This window comes from Elaeis guineensis, chromosome 11 (assembly GCF_000442705.2).
Source record: "Elaeis guineensis isolate ETL-2024a chromosome 11, EG11, whole genome shotgun sequence".
NCBI lineage: Eukaryota > Viridiplantae > Streptophyta > Magnoliopsida > Arecales > Arecaceae > Elaeis > Elaeis guineensis.
The window spans coordinates 120,861,500-120,881,505 of record NC_026003.2 but is presented as its reverse complement, the minus strand read 5'-3'; the positions used below and the strand labels follow the sequence as shown (position 1 = coordinate 120,881,505).

Sequence of the window (20,006 nt, the reverse complement as noted above, 5' to 3'; positions counted from 1 at the left end):
AGGAGACCTTTCAAGATCTAGAGTTTAGACCGTCAATCATCCTATTAGCTCCACTGTCTATACAATCTCAACTTTTATGGATGCCTCAACAGATCTCATGTAGCTATCATCCTCTTCACCACCACGCTGTCCTCATGGTTAAGCATCACATCAATGATAATATGACTTTAGTTGGCATAAATTATAGACCCAAAATAGGAGAAATAGCTAATAATGATACTGATATAATCAAATTAAGGTGCAAGGACCTTTAAAACGGTAAGAAGCTAAGAGGTTACCAGTGAAGTAGGTAAATAAAAGTGCTTTTCAGCCACGTGTCAGGATTGGGGTGTAAAATCAAGACTAAAGAGTAGTATATATGTGATGAAAATTATTTAAAGGAATTAATCAGGATATTCTTATAGGAAGCATGTAAATTATATTGTCATAATTGAAAATTTTATTTTTTTAAATTAAAGAATATAATAATATTTAAAAAAAATCTAAAATGATGCATGGCCTAGAGTTTGATCAAGTCAATTCACCAAATGTTGGAACTAGGTCACATGCATGTCGACATGTCTGGAATGACCGCTTCAAATTATAAAAAATAAAAATAAAAATGATTGATACTATTGGATGGATGTCTGATCAGGACACCATCTCTCAAGATCTTTTCAGTACCACGCGATGCAGTAAGAAGAAAGAAGAAACAAAATAAAAAATAATTAAAATATATGGATCAGCTATAAAAGGACTCGCCTCCACGGAACATGCAAACTTCACTATGAAAAAGAAATTTTACAAGAGGAGATCTCACCCTCAACCTTGGTATACCCAATTTCTTTCTCACTAGAAGTTTCCCTCACAAAAGCTCTCCCTCTTGGAAGACCCCCTGAACCCCTGAAGTGCCTGATGTCCGCTATCCAGGAGCCCTGCTCCTTCTCTCTCAGCGGCCTCATGCCTCTCTCTTTCTCTTCTCGGGTTCCACATGGTGTCCTCAGCAAAAATCGAATCACCACAATTTTCTTTTATGCGTCACACGCCCTTTTAAAGGGCTCAAACCCAATTAGATTAGGTTTAAGAGTTCTAATCAAACCCATATAAGAACCTGGACCGTTGAATCGAGAACCAGATCAACCCACGTCCTCCGATCGCGCTCTAGTCCACGAAATAGTACCGTGGACCGCGAGAAATGCGTTAGAAACGCCCACGCGGTCCAAAGGCCCTACCGTGGATTGCTCGGTCCACAGTGGATCGGGGTACAGGCCCAGGTAAGGTGCCTGGGCATGGGCCGCACCTGCGCGTGGGCCCGCACATGGGCTGGGCCGTGCGCCACCTGGGCTGGGCGCGGCCCACTTGGGCCGCACGCTTGGGTCACACGTCCCACGCGTTGGCCTCGCCTAGGCCGTGCACCACCGCCGGCCCGCCACCGATGGTCCTCCGCCACTTCGGATCTCGTACCGACTTCAAAAGCTCGTATCTTCTCCATCTGAGCTCCGTTTTGGATGATCTTGGTCTCATTGGACTCCATTTTTCATCGCGAATCTCACTATGGGCTCAATGTGGGTTGAATCTTGAGGCATCAAATCCTAACAATTTTCATCTCGACTCGATATTCGACCTCCTTTAAACTCCGAGAGTTTCTAGATCTCCTCGCCCCCATGTCCTGGGGCAATCGCCTGCTGATCATGGATGGACAAATATGGGAGTCGAGCCAGACTGCTCGATCCTATCTCCATCGTATACTGTGCTTCTCCTAATCTGAGATCTACTCGGGGCATCGTCCTGCGGCAATAGGAATCTCACCTTGCGACGTCGCCTCTCATCCTCCGAGTCTCCTGTCTCATGCCCGATCCACCTCCACCTGGAGCTCCACCTCACTCTGGGCTCTGCCTGACTTCCGAAGCTCCACCTCGTATTGGGCTTCCTGCCAGGTAATAATACCTCTGCTCCCCTTCTTCTCCTCCAGCACAATCCTATCGTCGTGTAGCACCCTCAGGATTTCTCCACCAGCTACCGTCCTATAGCCTATCGAATCCAGTCTACTAAGTGAGATGAGATTCTGTCTGAAATTGGATATGTATCGGACCTCCCCTAATCTCTTCACTGCACCGTCATGTGTCCTCTAGCTGACCGTCCCAATGCCTCTGATCACACAGTTCGATCCATCCAGCAGATATATAGTGCCCTCACGTTCTCTAGGGAGTCAAACTGCTCCTCTCTGTAACATACATGATAGAGGCATGCAGAATCTAATATCCACTGTTGGGAAGAAGTAGATACCTCATCAGATATCTCCAGGACATCTCCATCTGAATCGCTGTCGACTGTCGCTACAGCAGCCACCATCCGATTTTTGAGTTGAGGACAATCTCTGGCTAGATGCCCCAACTCCTCACACCGGTAACACCTGGTTTTGCTCAAGTCCCTCCTGGACTTGGACCGCCCTCGTTGCGATCTCCTATTGCTCCGTCTACTGCCTCCTGCTCCTTTAGAAGCCACCAAAGCTGAGCTACCGCCACTTGAGCTCGAAGCTGGGTTCTCCCTTCTGAGAACGTCATTCTAGAGTATCGTCATGGTGACCTCGTCCATCTTGATGGTGCTCTTCCTCACTACAAGAGCAGTCATCAAGGACTCGTACGAAGGGGGAAGCAACGCCAGCAAAACCAGTGCCCTGGTCTTCTCCTCAACATTCTCACCAATGCTGAGGAGGTCGGTGAGGATCTTCTGGAAGTGGCTGAGATGCTCCTGCACGCTCTGTCCCTCAGTCATCCGCAATTGGTAGAACTGCTTCCAGAGGAAAAGAGTGTTAGTGAGAACTTTGCTATGTACAACTCCTCGAGCTTCGACCACAGCACCATTGGAGAAGTTTCGCTCAGCACATGGATCGCCACCTCATCCGTCAGGTACATGCGGATGCTACTCACCGCCTGCATCTGTAGCCGTTTCCAATCCCGTACCTCCATGATGGTCGGCTTCTCATCGCACAAGAGAGCATCGATCAACCCCTGTTGGATGAGTACATCCTTCACCTTTGTCTGCCACAAGAAGAAATTGCTCCTACCATCAAACTTGTTGATCTCCATCTTGATTGTTCCTGTTTTCTCCATCTTCAGTCTTTCTCACCATTGCTGCAATCTGCGTCCTTGTACCATCTTGCTCTGATATTACTTGTTGGGTGGATGTCTGGCCAGGACACCATCTTCCAAGACCTTTTCAGTACCACGCGATGCAGCAGGAAGAAAGAAGAAATAAAATAAAAAATAATTAAAATACGTGGATCAGCCACAAAAGGACTCGCTTCCACGGGGCATGTAAACTTCATTATGAAAAAAAAAATTTACAAGAGGAGATCTCACCCTCAACCCTTGTACACCTAATTTCTCTCTCACTAGAAGTTTCCCTTACAAAAGCTCTCCCTCTTGGAAGACCCCCTGAATCCCTGAAGTGCCTGGCGTCTGTTGTCCAGGAGCCATGCTCCTTCTCTCTCAGCGACCTCACGCCTCTCTCTTTCTCTTCTCGGGTTCCGCGTGACATCCCAACAAAAATCGAATCACCACAATTTCTCTCTGTGCGTCACACGCCCTTTTAAAGGGCTTAAACCCAATTAGATTAGGTTTAAGAGTCCAAATCAAATCCAGGACCTTGACCGTTAGATCGAGAACCAGATCAACTCACGCTCTTCGATCGCGCTCTGGTCCACGAAATAGTACGTGGACCGCGAGAAACGTGTGAGAAATGCCTATACGGTCCACAGACTCAGTCGTGGACTGTTCGGTCTATGATGGACCGGGGTACAGGCCCAGGCAAGGCGCCTGGCCCTGTGCCAACCCGCGCGCGCGGGCTTGGGCGGCGCTCGAGTGCGGGCCCGCGCACGGGTTGGGCCATGCGCCCGCCTGGGTCACGTGTCCCGCACATTGGCCCCGTCTAGGCCGCGCACCGCCGTCTGCGACCGCGCCGCCACCGCTCCGTTAGCCCATCGCCGGTAGTCCTTCGCCGTTTCGGATCTCGTGCCGATTTCAAAAGCCTGTATTTTCTCCGTTCGAGCTCCATTTTGGGTGATTTTGATCTCGTTGGACTCCATTTTTTATTGCGAACCTTACTGTGGGCTCAATATGGACTGAATCTCGAGGTGTTAAATCCTAATAGATATACAGTCCACCACGAGAGCAAAGTTAAGCGGGTGTGCGCATTTCTCTTCCCACGTGGTGGCGAGATGACAATAATGGCATTGATTCAAATTATAAAATTTGTTTCTATATGTCAAATTTATCAAATTTGAGGTTGCGGGCCCGGCGAAAGTGCCCGGCATAACGGATGCACCGAAGCTTTTTCGCTATGATTTATATATCGGTTTGTCTCGGTATCGGCCATTCACCGACACGGGCCGCGATATCCCCACCACTCTCCTTACCGCCCCGTTATTCAGTGGAGGGATCTCAACCTCATCCCCTCTGCCAGGATCACTCCGAGGAAATGGCATTCTCTACGCTTGCGTCGCCTCTCTGGCTTTCCCGCTCTGCTTTTTTCCTAAAAACTTCACTCCTACATTCGGGAACTAGGGCTTTGACTCGCCGCTTCACGGGACCTGGGCAACCCTCCACCTTCTTCTCCCCCATCTCTCTGAAGCCTTCTTTCAAACATCTTTCTGCTATACGCTCTGCTTCTGGCATCGTTGCTCAGAAATCCTCGGACTCGGAGTGGAGCTTGGCTCGAGAGGATGTTGTGATTCTTGGCATCGAAACCAGCTGCGATGATACTGCCGCGGCCGTTGTAAGTCCTCTATGTCCTTTTGGTTTCTCCAGTTTCTCTTTGCTCTAACATTGCGATGGCGTTTGCATCAGCGAGTTTTCTTGATCGGATTCTTGTTTCGAATTTCCTTTTTCTTTTTCAGGTCAGAGGCAATGGAGAAATTCTTAGTCAAGTTGTGTCTTCGCAGGTAAGGGTTTTTCCCTTTGCTAGCAGTTTCTAAATAGGATTATATACCGATGAAATTAATGAACTTTAATGATTGGCAATTTGTTTTTTGTTTTTTTAATGCTATTTGGGAAAGCTCATCTGAATTTTTGAAAAAGAAAAGGCGACATTTTTAGTTGGTTGGTACTTCTTTTACTCTGTTCTCTCTTCTTACATGTCAGGATACCGGGTCACTATTTCTGTAATCCTTCATTGCATCGAGATACTAAGAGTTACGGTTACATTCCAGAATTTTGTTTTCTTCTTTCCATCTTCATTGGTTCATATTGGGCGGGCAAGACCTAAAGCAACTTAGATGGACTTTTTAAGTTGCAAAAGTTGATAGAGGATGTAGCCTCTACCAGGTATAAGTGGCAAAAAGATGAAGAAGTTGATGACCTTTCATGAAATGATCATGGTGCCAGACTTTTTCTTGGCTACAAAATTGTAGAAACTTGGGGAGATAATCTTGGGGCTGATTAAAGGTTTTCCCTGCAATTGGAGAAAATATGTCCTTCAGTAAAAGGACAACTTAATCAGAGCAAAGAAACCCCATTCTTAGTTCCTCTATGAAGTATGGATGTAAGAATTGACGACTATTTCTGTCAGTGCAGCTGATATCATATGCTTTTGGCATTTCCACTAAGGTTATGTTAAAAGTTGAAAACCGAAAATGACCTGGATAGAAGTGTTAGATGAAGGATATAAAAGGAATTAAAGGATTGCGCTGAATGAATGTGTAGCCTTTAATATGAAATAATGGTGAAGAAGGAAGTGAAAAAATGGTCGAATTGGAATAGGACCTATAACCTTGTTTTAAGAGATTCATTTTCTGCATGATCACAGTCTGTTCTCTCTCTCTCTCTCTCTCTCTCTCTCTATATATATATATATATATATATATATATATCTATATATATATATAGATGCATGCACGCACATATATGTATGTATGTCTATATGTATCTATTGTATTATGTTCTAAGAAGGATGCCCTAACGTCCCTGAAGGAGATAATATGAAGCTTGTTTTCTGCATAACTGGCCTTGCTTTGTTTAACACATAAAGTTTCCTTTTCCCCTGATATAGAGACACTATCAGGATCACTTATATATCAAGTGCATCTCCATTCTCCCATATTTTACTTGATGTGTCTCAACAAACCTTGGTTGCACAATTTCTCTTATATGAGTGAAAGATCATTTCTTTCCTGCAGTTGATATTCAGCATGAATGACATGTTTGTACAATACATTGAAGCTATTAGTTGAATTTGAAAATTTAAATTTATTTTTGTACTTGTACCTATCAAGGCAGATTTGCTGTCACGTTATGGAGGTGTTGCTCCTAAAATGGCTGAAGAAGGACATTCGCTAGTAATCAACCAGGTTTGAGATTTAGTTGGCTTCTATAGGTGATACAATATCCTCATTGAGTCTTTGCATATACAGTTAAGAGGTTATGACATAAGCTTCATTTTCTAGGTTGTTCAGCAGGCACTTGATAATGCAAAATTAACAGAAAAGAATCTTTCTGCAGTTGCTGTTACAATTGGACCAGGTTTAAGTCTTTGTCTGCGGGGTATGCATAAAGTGGTTACCACAAATACCTTTTTATGTTTTTCTCTACATTAATTTCTAGTTATCTGGTTGTTGATATGGCAAGATGAGAAGCCATATGCTGTAACAAATTTCATTTGAGATATGAGCAAAATAATATAATGAAGACTAAGATTACACCAGAGATTGGATAGAGAGGAAGAATATCATTAACTAACATCTTGTTCAAATATAACCAAGAGGTTTTATCCCTAAATTCTTAGAATGTATATATAATATCTTCTTTTTTTCATCCTTTATTTAAATGCCTTGGGTTGTTTATTATATTTTAACCTTTCAGTCAGACATAAATACCTCTTTGGATCATGAAATTTTGAAATTATTACATGTGTAGATAGAGGGGAGCTTGAGCTGGGATTTGAACCTGAATCCTATCAATGGTAGAAACTAAGGATTCCGGAACCGGTACTGAGCCCCGTATCGGTTCTGGTGCGGTATGGTACGGTACCACATACCGTACCATACCGTGTATCGGTACGCCATGGCGTATCGGTTCGGTACTGGTACGCCAACCATTCTTTTTTTTTTGATTTTTTCTGTTGAATTTGATTTTTTTTTTTATCTTTTTAAATTACTTTATATCCAAATTAATATTTATTTAAGTCATATAACAATTCTATCATTCAAAAAAAAAGTCTAAAAGACTAAAATAATGCAATAATGCCAATAAATATATTTAAAGTGCAAATTACAAAGAATAATATGCTAACCTCAGGATCTCTGCTAATCTAATATCTCATCGAATGTCTGTATCGCTCGTAGATATCCGGATCATCCACATACTCTGGAGGAACATCAGTTTATCCGTCTAACCAAGTAGTACTATAATCTTGAATATTCATCCCATAAGGAATCCTCTTTGGATTGTAAGATATATCAGATCTCTCGTTGACTTTGAGAGGTATCCTTGGGATGATGGTGTGGCTGTGGAAGGGCCTATCCAAATATGCCAGTAGCAAAATTCAATCCATAAGGTATTCCGGGCTGCATAGGTTAATAGCCACTGGAAGCTGATGTCTCGGATATACCATATCTATATGGATCATAAGCTGCTTGCGGATGATAGGATCCATAGTATAAGGATGATTCAGATACATTCATGGATCCTATTTCACATGCAAGATCATCTGCAGTTGTATCATACGCTAGACGATCTCTGAGAGGCCGTGGCTTATATAAGATCGTCTCATGACGTGGTCTATCAAGTCATCCATCGTGGTCCCTATCTTGTGTGGCATGTGTAAATTGGGACTCACTGGTAAATCGAATATCACTTTGCGGCTGTATCTTATGAATAGTGATCTCGTATTCTCCAGTACCTCCCTGATCATCGGATCCATGACTGCTACCTTCATTCTCACTGTCGTTGGTCTCTGAATCTGAGTCAACTGACTCCTGCACTCTTGAGGGTGTTGTAACTGCCTTTTTCTTTCTTTGCCTTTTCGAGCTCTCTCAGTATCCCTTTGTGACTGGTCTTGTTTCAGCATTTCTCGCTCAAACATCTGGCTGGACGACTCGGACATGGAGTCACATGATGAATGACTCCTTTGTGATCCCTCAGGCTGTGGCTGATCAGCTGAAACTCTATGTGGAATATTTCTATCTGTCCACTGTCCTGGATCTATCCTGATCTCTCTAGCTATCACACTAATTGGTCATGGAGGAGATTCCGGCTCATCAAGTTTCAGCTCCTGTTGCTGGCCTGCAAGTCATCCAATCATCAGATCCTTATCATCAATGGCATAATCATCTATCATCAGATCTGTATACTTCAGTTGTACTTCATCTTGGATACATTTTAGCTTCAATCTCAAATTATAGTGTACATAAACAAGATCATTGAGGTGCTTCTGTGTTAGATGGTTTCTCTGTTTGTTGTGAATAAGGATGCAAGTCGATCAATTATGCTCACACCCACTAGAGGAGACCGTCTGGGAAAGAATGCGGATGGCCACATTTTTTAAATTTGGAACGGACTATCCAAAATGGATCCACCATTCAGCTGTCAGAAAATTAAATAAAATTACATATCAGATTTTATGATATTAGTAGGTATGTAATATCAACAAAGTGCTCATTGTTGATATGTAATTTATCTGGATTTATCTTCTTTTTGCTTACGACAGTCGATGAGACTCCAAAGCTGTCTGTCTCCTCTCTAAACTATTTCGTCTGTGAAAAATATATTCATTTCAATAACAAATATATTATTAAGTTAAATAAATGCACCTTAATTGACCTAACGTACCTCTTGCAGACACAGATACGATTTCGGAATTGGGCACCATCTTATATATAATATTACGGAGAGTAGTGAGAAGCGCATTATCCATATCTATCTCGGATATGTTGTACTGGAACCTCGGATTCAAATAGTAAGATGAAAATAAAGTCTACAAATGAGAGTTTATGTACTTCGTTCGCACTCATCGTCGAAGCCTGAGAGTTTGCTCTCGGGCTTCTCGGCTCTTAGGCTGAGGCTACCAAATTATTGGTAGCCCAGCCCCACAGATGAGACAAAGCCACCCCCCCCACATGGGCATGTTGGTACGGCTCGGTTCACATGCGAACCAAGTCGAATTGAGTGAAACTGCTCGATTTTGAGCGGTTCGGCAGCAAACCGTACCGAATCGAACTGGTTCGGTGCGGTTTGCTTTATTTACCGAAAAAGGAGGGTGAACTGGACTAGTTTCTCTCCGGTTCGGGCCGGTATGGAAAATCTTGTTAGAAACACTATGGACCGACCATCTAGGCCCAAATTTTGGGTGCATCACATAATTAAAAATAAAGAAAAAGCTAGCTAAATTACATCATCCTCCTTATCTATTATCCTTCCCCTACCCCAATCCTCTTAAAGACCTATCGAAAGGGAGTGGGTAAATTAGAAGCTCAGTTGAATGATTTCTTCTGGCAAAAAGGACTGAATGTGAAGGGTTGTTAATTGAAGGAGAAGGTTGTCATAGACTTCTGAAGATTGGTCTTAAGATTCACTTCTATTATAGAAACTGATAAATTTCCTTTTTATATTGTGATGGTCAAACTGCAAATTCTAGCAAAAAGGACATTCTTTCATCATTTCTTAGCTGTGATTGATCCCAATTTGAAAAAACATGAATGGCAGCTGAGCCAAAGTAGTTGGAATAATGCTAGATGGTTATGGTTATCAAGTTAGGAATTATGAGATTGTTTGGTGCCTGTACTTATGTCAAAACTCTCTCTCTCTCTCTCTCTCTCTCTCTCTCTCTCTACACACACACACATATTCCTGAAAACGAATTGCTAACCTGTAGACATCACGAAATAATAAAAGATTTATATGATAAATAAAGATGGAAGTATTTGTCTTGGATCCTCATAACAATTTTGCAAATCAAACGATTACTTATAGAAGCCTGGGCATGTTGTACTTGAGGTGGTTTGAATTGTGATAATTTTAAGCATAAAGATATGATGCTTCCTCTTTGAGGATTTTTTTCGCGTACATTGACACGGTCTTAAATTATGTTGTTCCTACAAGAGCTCCTTGAACAACTATAGTTTGAGTATTGCATGACTAAATTATGCTGGTTATTTATTGGGATGGTTCTTTGTTGCTAGCTGGTACTGTGAGTTTTGTAGAAGAAGAGGGAAGGTGCAAAATCTTATGCCACTTTACTGTTGGTGAGTATTGAGGTGACCCAAATTAAAAAATGGCTGGTATTCTTTTAGAGATAATAGGGACATCTACACCAACATCAGCTCCTCCTCAAGCATTCTTAACACAATGTTTTCAAATCAGTCCCTTTTTAGCTCTACTCTCTAGCTTATGCATGATTTTTCATTAGCTTTTTTTTTTTTAACTGTATCTTTTCATGTACCACCTGTGCTGTGGAGTAACATATCCTTTACCACTATAGAAATGGTCATATACATGCATTCGATTGCTTAAAGTCCTCACTTGATTGTAGTCCAGTGGTATATAATTCTAAAGTCCCCTTGTTAGATGTCCCTAAAGTAATATCTTGGGTTATTATTATCATTAATGAAAATTTTGTAGTTTTTGGATATAGTATGCAAAGTTCCTTAAAAAACTATAAATTCTTTTTGTAGTTTTTGGATATATTATGCAAAGGTCGTTAAAAACTCTATATTCTTTTCCATTAATTATCGTTTTTCCTGTAATGTTGATATTGGAGTTGGGAGATTTTAAATTATAAGGTTTCTTTTTTTTTTTTTAGTGTATATGAAGACCTCACGGTATCCATACTATGAAAATCTTGTAGCCCACTTATGTAGTGCTGGATATGTTGATTTAATTAAACAATTAATATAGTGATTTTCTCTCTCTTTTTAATGCAATGTAGTTGGTGTGTGCAAGGCTCGAAGAATAGCTGGAAAGTTCAGTTTGCCTATTATCAGTGTACATCATATGGAAGCACATGCTCTGGTTGCTAGGTACTGAAGTGAACACTTTCATACATACATGTGCATATGTATCTTTCTGGCAATATTTGTGGTAGCATTGATTTGTTTAACTTTCACTTAGCATTAAACAAGTCTTGATTTTGAGGGTACAAGAACATTAAAATTGATAACACCTCATGATTTAGATGAAGTACAATAGTATATAATTTTGACTCAATCTGACTGCAGAAAGTTAACTTATTATTTCTATGACATATTGATGTATGCCATGTCATACATTTCATTAATTTGCAGTATGGCACCCTGATCCTGCATAGAAAAAACCTGGAACTCAAATTTTTGTATCCATCATGGTGCCTAAAGTTGACAATAATATCCACTTCAGTTCTATTCCTTGATGTTATAGTCTGATTCAATTTACTATGAAATTTCACAATAAAAGATAATAACTAAAAAAGATGCAGCTAAACCAAAGAGATGGCATAAAGGTGAACAGCAAGCAAATAGATGTTGTTTCATGTGTTTCCAAACTTTGCTTTTGCTGATTGTCCATTGTGCTTTGCTTCTCTAGGCTGGTTGAGAAGGACCTGCAGTTTCCTTTTTTGGCTCTTCTTATTTCAGGTAAACTTTATCTATCTGCATTTACACTATCAGCTTTTGTCAATGCTCTATATTCTCTGAGAATTCCAGTTTTGTAAGATCATGTAGGAGTATTTAAGTTTTTGTATCTGCTTGCATATATTCTCCTCTTAAGATCTTGTAATGTTAGTTGTTGAAAGTTAGATGGTTAATCAAGTAAGTTTTTCTGTGCTATTTTATATGGGAGGTTGTTACTTGTTAGGCCTATATATTTGCATTTGTCATGTAACTGGGCCAACCATGCAATAAGTCTGGCATTTAAGCAAGCACTCACCATCAGGGATTATTAGGAATTTGACCACTGTAGGGCAGTTATGCCATCATTATAGAACGAGAAAAAGATGAATGGACTAAGATCAAGTCTATGTGCTCCCATCCCCCTTTCTCCTTTCTCTATTTTTAGTTTTTTTCTTTATCTTTTACATATTTTTTTACAGTATATTCTTACAGAGATCCACACATGATATCTTGAATATCTAATAGTGGTCGTTGTATTCTGAGATCAGTCATTTCACACTCATTTCATTGCTTTTGCATTATTTTTCTTACCTCTTTCGGGGAATAGATAAGCATATATCTTATTAAGAATTGTTTCTGTTCTTTGTGTTTTGTCTTTCATCACCAAGTGGAATCTATATGGATTAAGTGATGCATCTTTCCATATTTCATGTGTAGTCCAGTTATGTCAAAGTGCTTCTTCAAGCCTTAGATAGCAATTCCTTGTTCATTCTAACCTGTGTATGAGTATCAAGTTAGCTTGAATACTGCAGTGTTTACGGCTGATATGTTCCTTATCAGTTCTGTGTTTCTGTAAATCACAACACAACATGCATATTTTAGTGAAAGTGGGAGTCTAAATTGTTGGGTTCATATTTTCCTTGACATGGATTCAAACTTCATCTAAATCCACTTGGAGTATCTATTTCTTCTTTTTAATCTAATAGATACAAATGCTTGCGACTATTTACTGGTGTATGTTTTTTCACACTCAGGTGGACACAATCTCCTCATTCTTGCCCATGGACTTGGTCATTATGTTCAACTTGGGACAACAATAGATGATGCAATTGGTGAAGCATATGACAAGACAGCAAGATGGCTTGGCCTTGATATGAGAAAAGGTGGTGGCCCAGCTCTTGAAGAACTTGCTCGGGAAGGTGATGCAAAGGCTATCAAGTTCTCGGTAAGTCTCTTGCTGGAGCTCGTGTTGCTAGTGGTAATATTATCTGCATGTGAAGCAACCATTTGCCACTTGTGTGGTTGTCCTGCATCAATCTCAATATTTTTATCACTCATTATATTCTCCCCAGATTCCAATGAGACAGCATAAGGACTGCAATTTCTCATATGCTGGCCTAAAGACTCAAGTTAGAATAGCCATCGAATCTAAAAATCTGTAAGGAATTTATTACTTTGTATTTTTATACCTTTGCATCATACACATTGAATGAGTCCATTTTTAATCCAATCATTTAATATTTTCATGTTGTTTTTACCTTTGTTTCTATGCTACAAATGCCACTGTACAAATTGGAGCTGTGAACAAACTGCCATTTCATTCTTATGTTGCTCAACATGGAAGTACAATTTAATTAGGCAAAAAAAAGAAAAAAGAAAAAAGACTCTTGCTGCATATTGTTTAACTGCTGTTTGTGGCACAACTCTACAATTATTGAAGAATCTGAAAATCTGTAAGGAATTTATTACTTTGTATCTCTCCATTGCATGTTGAATGAGTCCATTAATCCAATCATTTAATCTCTGTCTTGTTGTTTCTACGTTGTATCTATGCGATGCCACTGTGAAGAAATTAGTGCTACAAATTTCCATTTCATTCTTTATGTTGCTCAGCATGAAAGTACAACTTAATTAAGCAAATACAGATAAACCCTTGTTTCATATTTTTTAACTGCTGTTTATGGCACAACTCAGCAATTAATGAACCTCATTATATACAACTGCCCTGCAACTTGTGAATGTTTCATTCGATGATGTCCTCTTTAAATTGCACATCTGCACTTGTGATGTCATATTAAAATATGCATATGTTTGTGCATTTTCTTCTAGAAATAAGAAATTTCTTTACATTCTCCCCTACGATACATAAGCTACTCTTACTTCTCATGGCTTACTAATTTAAGGTGCCAATGATCATAATTGTTTCTTTTGTATTGTGTTTATTGTTGATAATATCTGGTCTTTTAAACTCCATTGGCCTTCCACTACTGAGAGTGATGTATGTTATCTGCAGATCTGTAGAAAATAATTCCATTTCTTCTACAAGTAGCCATGAAAGAAGGTTACGAGCAGATATTGCTGCATCCTTTCAGGTTATGCATTAAATTTAGTATTTAGTTGAACTAGTGTACCAGCTTTTTAAGTATTTTGATTTTTTCCTGAATGCTTTGGAATGTTGCTTCTATCAATTTTCTGTAGCGAGTTGCTGTATTGCATTTGGAAGAGAGGTGCGAACGAGCAATTGAATGGGCAATGAACATTGAACCTTCTATTAAATGTTTGGTAATGTGAATTGTAATTCTTTGTTTCTTTTTGAACATATGAGGCTTGAAAGAAACCAGAATACTCAAGAAAAGCACAAATTCCACTCTTTAGTATGGTTCAAGCTAGCTCATGAAGCTATTTTAAAAAAAAAAAAAAAGAAGTGAAGCTGCATTTTAAGGTTCACCCAATCAACAAGCTGGGCTCAAACAGCTTCCAAAAGTTAGCATATGCTTTGACTTAGCATGTGAACCAGCTGATTTTAGTGGCCTATGAGACAAACCTTAAGACACATAACTGACTTGGCCTCAGGCTTGAGCCTAGTTTGAATACTTCTCTGGAGATGATGAAGTCAAATCTGAATAGCCAAAGCTTAACTCTGTTCTCTATTGGATGAAGAAAAAAAAAAAGCGAAGCTGCATTTTAAGGTTCACCCAATCAACAAGTTGGGCTCAAACAGCTTCCAAAAGTTAGCATATGCTTTGACTCAGCGTGCGAACTAGCTCATTTTAGTGGCCTATGAGACAAACCTTAAGAGACATAACTGACTTTGCCTCAGGCTTGAGCCTGGTTTGAAAACCTCTCCTCTTGAGATGATAAAGTCAAAGCCGAATAGCCAAAGCTTAGCTTGGTTCTTTTGCAGCCCAAGGAGACTGATGTTTGATACTATTCTTGTCCGTCTCTTTTTTGTAGGTAGTTTCAGGAGGTGTTGCATCAAATCAGTATGTTAGAACTCGTCTGAACCATGTTGTTGAAAAGAATGGACTTCAACTTGTATGCCCTCCTCCAAGCCTTTGTACTGACAATGGTAAGAGATATTTGTAGATCTTGTTTATGATACTGTTTAGATTGAGTTCTGCATTTTTCAGGATGCATATTCATTTGCTTCAACTTGTATGCCCTCCTCCAAGCCTTTGTAGTGACAATTGTAAGAGATATTTGTAGATCTTGTTTATGGTACTCTTTAGATTGAGTTCTGCATTTTTCAGGGTGCATATTCATTCTGCTAAATGTAGTTTAAACCTTAGTGGTCAGAAATTTCTACCCAGAATGCCATATCTGCTTTTGGATCTCTTTGGAAGCGCTCTCCAGCACTTGCTTCCAATAATGTAACTGAACTTTAAAATAAGGTAGCTGAGTGTCTAGGCAATCACTTTCTGGCACCTAAATTAATATCTTTAGTTGCTCTTAGAGCACCCATTTTAACAGAGCACATTAGTTTGGCTTCTCTCAAGCTGGTCAACTTTTGCAACATTATTAAGACGGGATCTTAGATGAACTTCCTCTGTCCATGGGCTTGCATGGACTGTGATTCGAAATCATCTTTACTTTCACATTTTTCATTTTTGTTGGTAAGAACATGAGGACCTGGTTTCAATATTGCCAAAATAGGTTTTGAGCTTAGTGGCTTTCATTTCAATCTACAAGTGGAACATCTAGAAAATCAGGATTGAAGATGGGGATATGCATGTCCATGTTCCATGTGTATTATTTTATTTTGACGAGCAAGAATAGGTCAGCTTTGCTTTTCACAGTACATTATGATGAGCCTACTTGCCACCAGCATGTGTGATTACTAAATTATGGCTGACATAAAATCAGTTTGGTTTGAACGAGCTCCTATAGTTTCAGTTTTTTTCTTGACTTGGGCTTAATCCAGACCTGGATCTTGGATGACACTGAGTTTTTGAAACTGAACGTGGTTTTGATTTGGGCCATCTGACCTGGTATGAATGAAATTGAGTAGTGGTTGGCCATGGGGACGGGATGCTATAGAATTCAGGAGGGAGCCCAATGAGTCAAAATGGAGTGGAGTGGAATGGCATCAAGTGGTAGGGTTGGGGACTGGGCCGGGGAGGTGGGCTGTGCATGGGGGATGGTGGCTGTCAGAGGGAGAGTAAAGCGGGCACTGGGGTCTGCTACAGGGCCAGGGGTGGTTTGGGGGGGGGGGGGGATGGAGGAGAGGGAGAGAGTACTTGCTGATCAGCCATTGAAGGGTGTGCTTCAGGCCAGGTGGTGGGCTGGTGAGATAAGCCAAGTGGGGGTTGGCTGTTGACGGGGCTTGCTGAGGGAGGCAGTTGGACCATAGAGTGAAGGTGTAGCAGTGGGAAATGAAAACCCTAAATAGGAGAGAGGAGAGACTAGGGAGTGCACGATCTTGCTCTCAGATTTTGGGAAAGCGGGAAATAGAACTCTGGGCACTTATGTGTGGTTTTTAATCAAGATTTTAGAGTCTAAAGGACTGTGGGTCCAAGTCCAGGCTCGGTCTTCTTCCTTCTCGACAATAATTACTTTGGTTGTTTGGATTTATAGACTGTGGGTCCATTTTAAGTTAGACAAAAATTTTATGTGGATCATGTTTTGGACAAGTTGCCTACCGTCAGTGCCCAGCTTTTTTTTGGGCCGAACTGAATCAATCGACTTTGACAAAATTTTGCCGTCCCATATGTAAATGGGAAAGTCTATAGTAAACCCGTTCGCATATACGAACGGACGGTGATTGGCATGCACAGAGGACCTTCCTCCCTCGCTCTTTTTTTTTTAATTCTCCCCCGACACCCCCCTCGGCACGTGATCCATTCCTATGGTTATGTGATGTTTATCTAAACTATTCAAATACTCCTAAGATTTATCTATTCTTATTTTTTTAGTATTTACGTGTGCACGATGACGTGGCAGACGATGACGGTCCGATCATAGAATCGTGGCAGATGATGATGGCCCGTCATCATCTATCATGTCGCCGCACGAGTGCATTAAAATACTAAGAAAATAGGAATGGATAAATCCTAGGGGTATTTGAACAGTTTAGATAAATATCACATAACCACCCAATCACCGCATGTGGTGATTGGATCATGCGTGGGGGTGGATGGGTGGGAGGGTCCTCTGTGCGCGCCAATCACCGTAGACTTTCCCTATGTAAATGTGCAACAAAAAGATTATAAATAATGGAAAGTGGAAGTATAAAGAGCATATTGCAATGCACTGTTGCGATGTTCATTTTTATGGATCATTATGGCTTTGTCTAGATTTAGATGTCTTCTAAAGTTTTCCTCAAACTATGATTAATTTGATGTGATCATAATGGATCTCGGCAATTATTTCGAAAAAAGTACTAGTTGTCTGCATATATGCCATTGTTCATTATCATTTTCATCGAATGGTCCTTAATTGCAAATATTATGTTTCTGTTTTCTTTGATGAAGTATTAATGGTTGACTATTCCATGAGCTGCTCAAGTGTTTGCATGAGCAATGAATTTTCTAGTTATTAAGAATTTTTTTGGTCCATGCTTTAAGCATGCATCATTATTGTAATTGTCATATCTTGGTTGCTATAATAGGGGTAATGGTTGCTTGGACTGGGATTGAGCACTTCTTTTGTGGAAGATTTGATCCCCCCCCTCGTGCTGATGAGCCTAAAGATTCCATGGTTCGTATCAACTCTTTTTAGATATGATCAGACATTTAGTGTTGTCCTTCATGTACATCTTTCTTGATAATTATTTTTCATGTTAGACCAACGACTTGATACATTGTGAGTCCAAATTTATCTTGATGAATTCTTTAACGACTCGTTTGGTTCGCGGAAAGAATTTTTTTTCAGAAAGTAACTTTTCAGAAAGTTACTTTCTAGAAAGTTATTTTCTGGAAATAGGATTTTGATATATTTGATTGACTATGAGAAAATAACTTATTGCAGAGTAGTTTATGTTTGATTGAGCACTCATTTTTCTAAAAAAAATGTATAAAATATCTATTATACCCTTAGTAGATATAAGATCATATCTTTTTACTTCTAAACTTTATATAAATATAAATATTATATTTATATTAATATAAATATAATATTAATATATTATAATATAACATTAGACCATAATAATTTATTATATTAATATAATACTAATATATATTAATATTTTAATATAATAAATTTATTAATATAGATATAAATAAAATAGTAAATATAATATTATATTAATATATTAATAAAAATATTATATTAATATTAATAAAAAATATCATGTTAGTGTAAATATTAAAATAATATTAAAATATAATAAATATTATAATATTAATATTAATATTATATTTGTGTAAATATTAGGATAATAGTAATATAATATTGTATCATTATTCAGTATTTCATCTTAACCATCCATTGATATTTTATAAAATTTTAGCCGTTAATCTTAAAAAGATATCTTAGGAAAGAAAAAAGTATCACCACTTTCTATCTTATGGGAAGTGTCAAAATCCACTTCTCCTATGGATTTTCATTTTTCATGTAATGTGGAAAGTGACATCTCATGAGAAGAGTTTTTTTCACTCTCTCTTCTGTTAAAACTCCAACCAAATAAGAGGCTCTTTTTTCATTTCTCAGAAACTGCCTCTTCCCTCTTCCACTTCTCGTCAACTAAACGAGTCCTAAGGGAGAAGTGGGAAGCAAAACAAAAAACATAATGTATGTCGAGGTGTTTCCAAAAGACAAGGTATCAGACAGGTCGTAGATGTAATATATACACTATGCGTATATAGGTAAAAGTTCAAGTTAATGTAGATGCTATATATTTGTTTTCCTATCATGCAAAGCTCTATTCCATAAAAATAATGTCTTTTAAGGGACATTGTTTACTATGAAGTACTTTTTCTAAAATATTGCTTAAAAAAAAATTTGAAACATGGATAGGAAAATGGATTTGAAACAATCTTGTTGCGAAATGTGTAACTGTGGTAGTTCTACTCAAGGACACAGGCAGAAAGATTTTATTGGGTGGACTTAAGGAAGCATGATTGATTTAGAGTTGTGCACAACAGAGGGTGCGAAAGATATTGCATACTTAGACATATCACAATCATGCATGAGCTTTTGCTACTTTGCAGTCTAAATCATTGCTAGTACATGCAATAACTAGCTGATTCTCATCCTATACATGACAAAGTTATGTTTGTGGAAATACCTTTTTACTTTGTAAAAGTAGAGTAGATCGTAATTCTAGTTGTATGAGAGTAGGTTGGTGAATGCTACTTATCCGAGTCTTCTATTTGCTATTTCGAAACATGCAAATTAGTTCCCTTCTTGTTTGAAGAAAAACCTGCAAATTGTTTCTTATATTTGCTTTTATAATCTTGCTTTGCTTGGTTGTCACAGCACCTAATTGCTTGTTTACCATGATACAGTTTGACTTGCGTCCAAGGTGGCCGTTGGGTGAGGAATACTCCCAAGGAAAAAGTGGAGCTCGTTCCTTGAAAAGAGCCAGGCTGCACCCATCACTCACATCCATCATACAAGGTTCTGCTCAACAACAAGTGTAGCTTTGTAAACTTCTAGCTGATCCGATATTTGAACTGGTAAGAGAAAAATCTGCTTTAGCTCCTGAATTGATATAGCTATACTTGTTGCGGTGCGTCACAGGCTAAACTGACATTTCAATTTTCTCCTTCCAAGCCACAGGATGTTGCTGAAATGGAGGTTATCAGTTCAAACCACATTCAAAACACCACCTAATGCAACTTTTTAAATTCAGCAGCAGAGAACAGTGAGATGAATGTCCGATTCAAAATTTTCTTTTCTAATTCAAATTTTTCCTTGTCCTTTTTATTGGCAGCCAATACGATGAATACCTTTAGCAAGATGTCTTCTCTCAGATAATGCATCTTTTTAACAGCTTCTATTCTATTCATACTGTCAATTTTGATGTGGCACTTGTGTCTATGTTGTTATGTGTGTAATGTGGCTGCTTGAGACCAAGTTTTACGCAAAAAATAAAAATGTGCTTTAGAGCGTCATGACCGGTTTTCGTATCCCCCCTTACATCACGCGGAAGATTATTGCCAGCCAAGTAATGCTCTCACGTGCATTCCACGTGACCAAGACCAATAAATGATGCTCACGCGCATGA

At 39.2% G+C, this 20,006-nt stretch overlaps 1 protein-coding gene across 4 annotated transcripts; it reads left to right on the top strand.

Annotated features, from left to right (window-relative positions):
* Positions 1 to 4,385: 4,385 nt before the first annotated feature.
* LOC105054401 (probable tRNA N6-adenosine threonylcarbamoyltransferase, mitochondrial) lies at positions 4,386 to 19,802 on the top strand. 4 transcript variants are annotated; one of them, XM_010935886.4, is made up of 14 exons: positions 4,387 to 4,755; positions 4,877 to 4,921; positions 6,251 to 6,325; positions 6,422 to 6,518; positions 10,900 to 10,990; positions 11,532 to 11,581; positions 12,592 to 12,782; positions 12,910 to 12,995; positions 13,851 to 13,929; positions 14,036 to 14,119; positions 14,792 to 14,906; positions 17,445 to 17,533; positions 19,285 to 19,455; positions 19,559 to 19,802. In XM_010935886.4, the coding sequence occupies exons 1-13, from the start codon at positions 4,459 to 4,461 to the stop codon at positions 19,417 to 19,419; spliced, it is 1,434 nt and encodes a 477-aa protein (XP_010934188.1). In that variant the 5' UTR covers positions 4,387 to 4,458; the 3' UTR covers positions 19,420 to 19,455; positions 19,559 to 19,802. The 4 variants fall into 4 exon arrangements, with proteins under 4 accessions (XP_010934189.1, XP_010934188.1, XP_029123192.1 ...); XM_010935885.3 differs by having other exon boundaries at positions 4,388 to 4,755; positions 19,553 to 19,802; XM_010935887.4 differs by lacking the exons at positions 17,445 to 17,533; positions 19,559 to 19,802 and having other exon boundaries at positions 4,386 to 4,755; positions 19,285 to 19,424.
* Positions 19,803 to 20,006: the final 204 nt, after the last annotated feature.

Excerpts from the sequence above, each read along its gene's own strand:
- LOC105054401 (XM_010935886.4), top strand. The coding sequence starts at position 4,459 with ATGGCATTCTCTACGCTTGCGTCGCCTCTCTGGCTTTCCCGCTCTGCT. Across the intron at positions 10,991-11,531 it reads GCACATGCTCTGGTTGCTAG|GCTGGTTGAGAAGGACCTGC; the intron begins GTACTGAAGTGA and ends TTGCTTCTCTAG. Across the intron at positions 17,534-19,284 it reads ATGAGCCTAAAGATTCCATG|TTTGACTTGCGTCCAAGGTG; the intron begins GTTCGTATCAAC and ends ACCATGATACAG.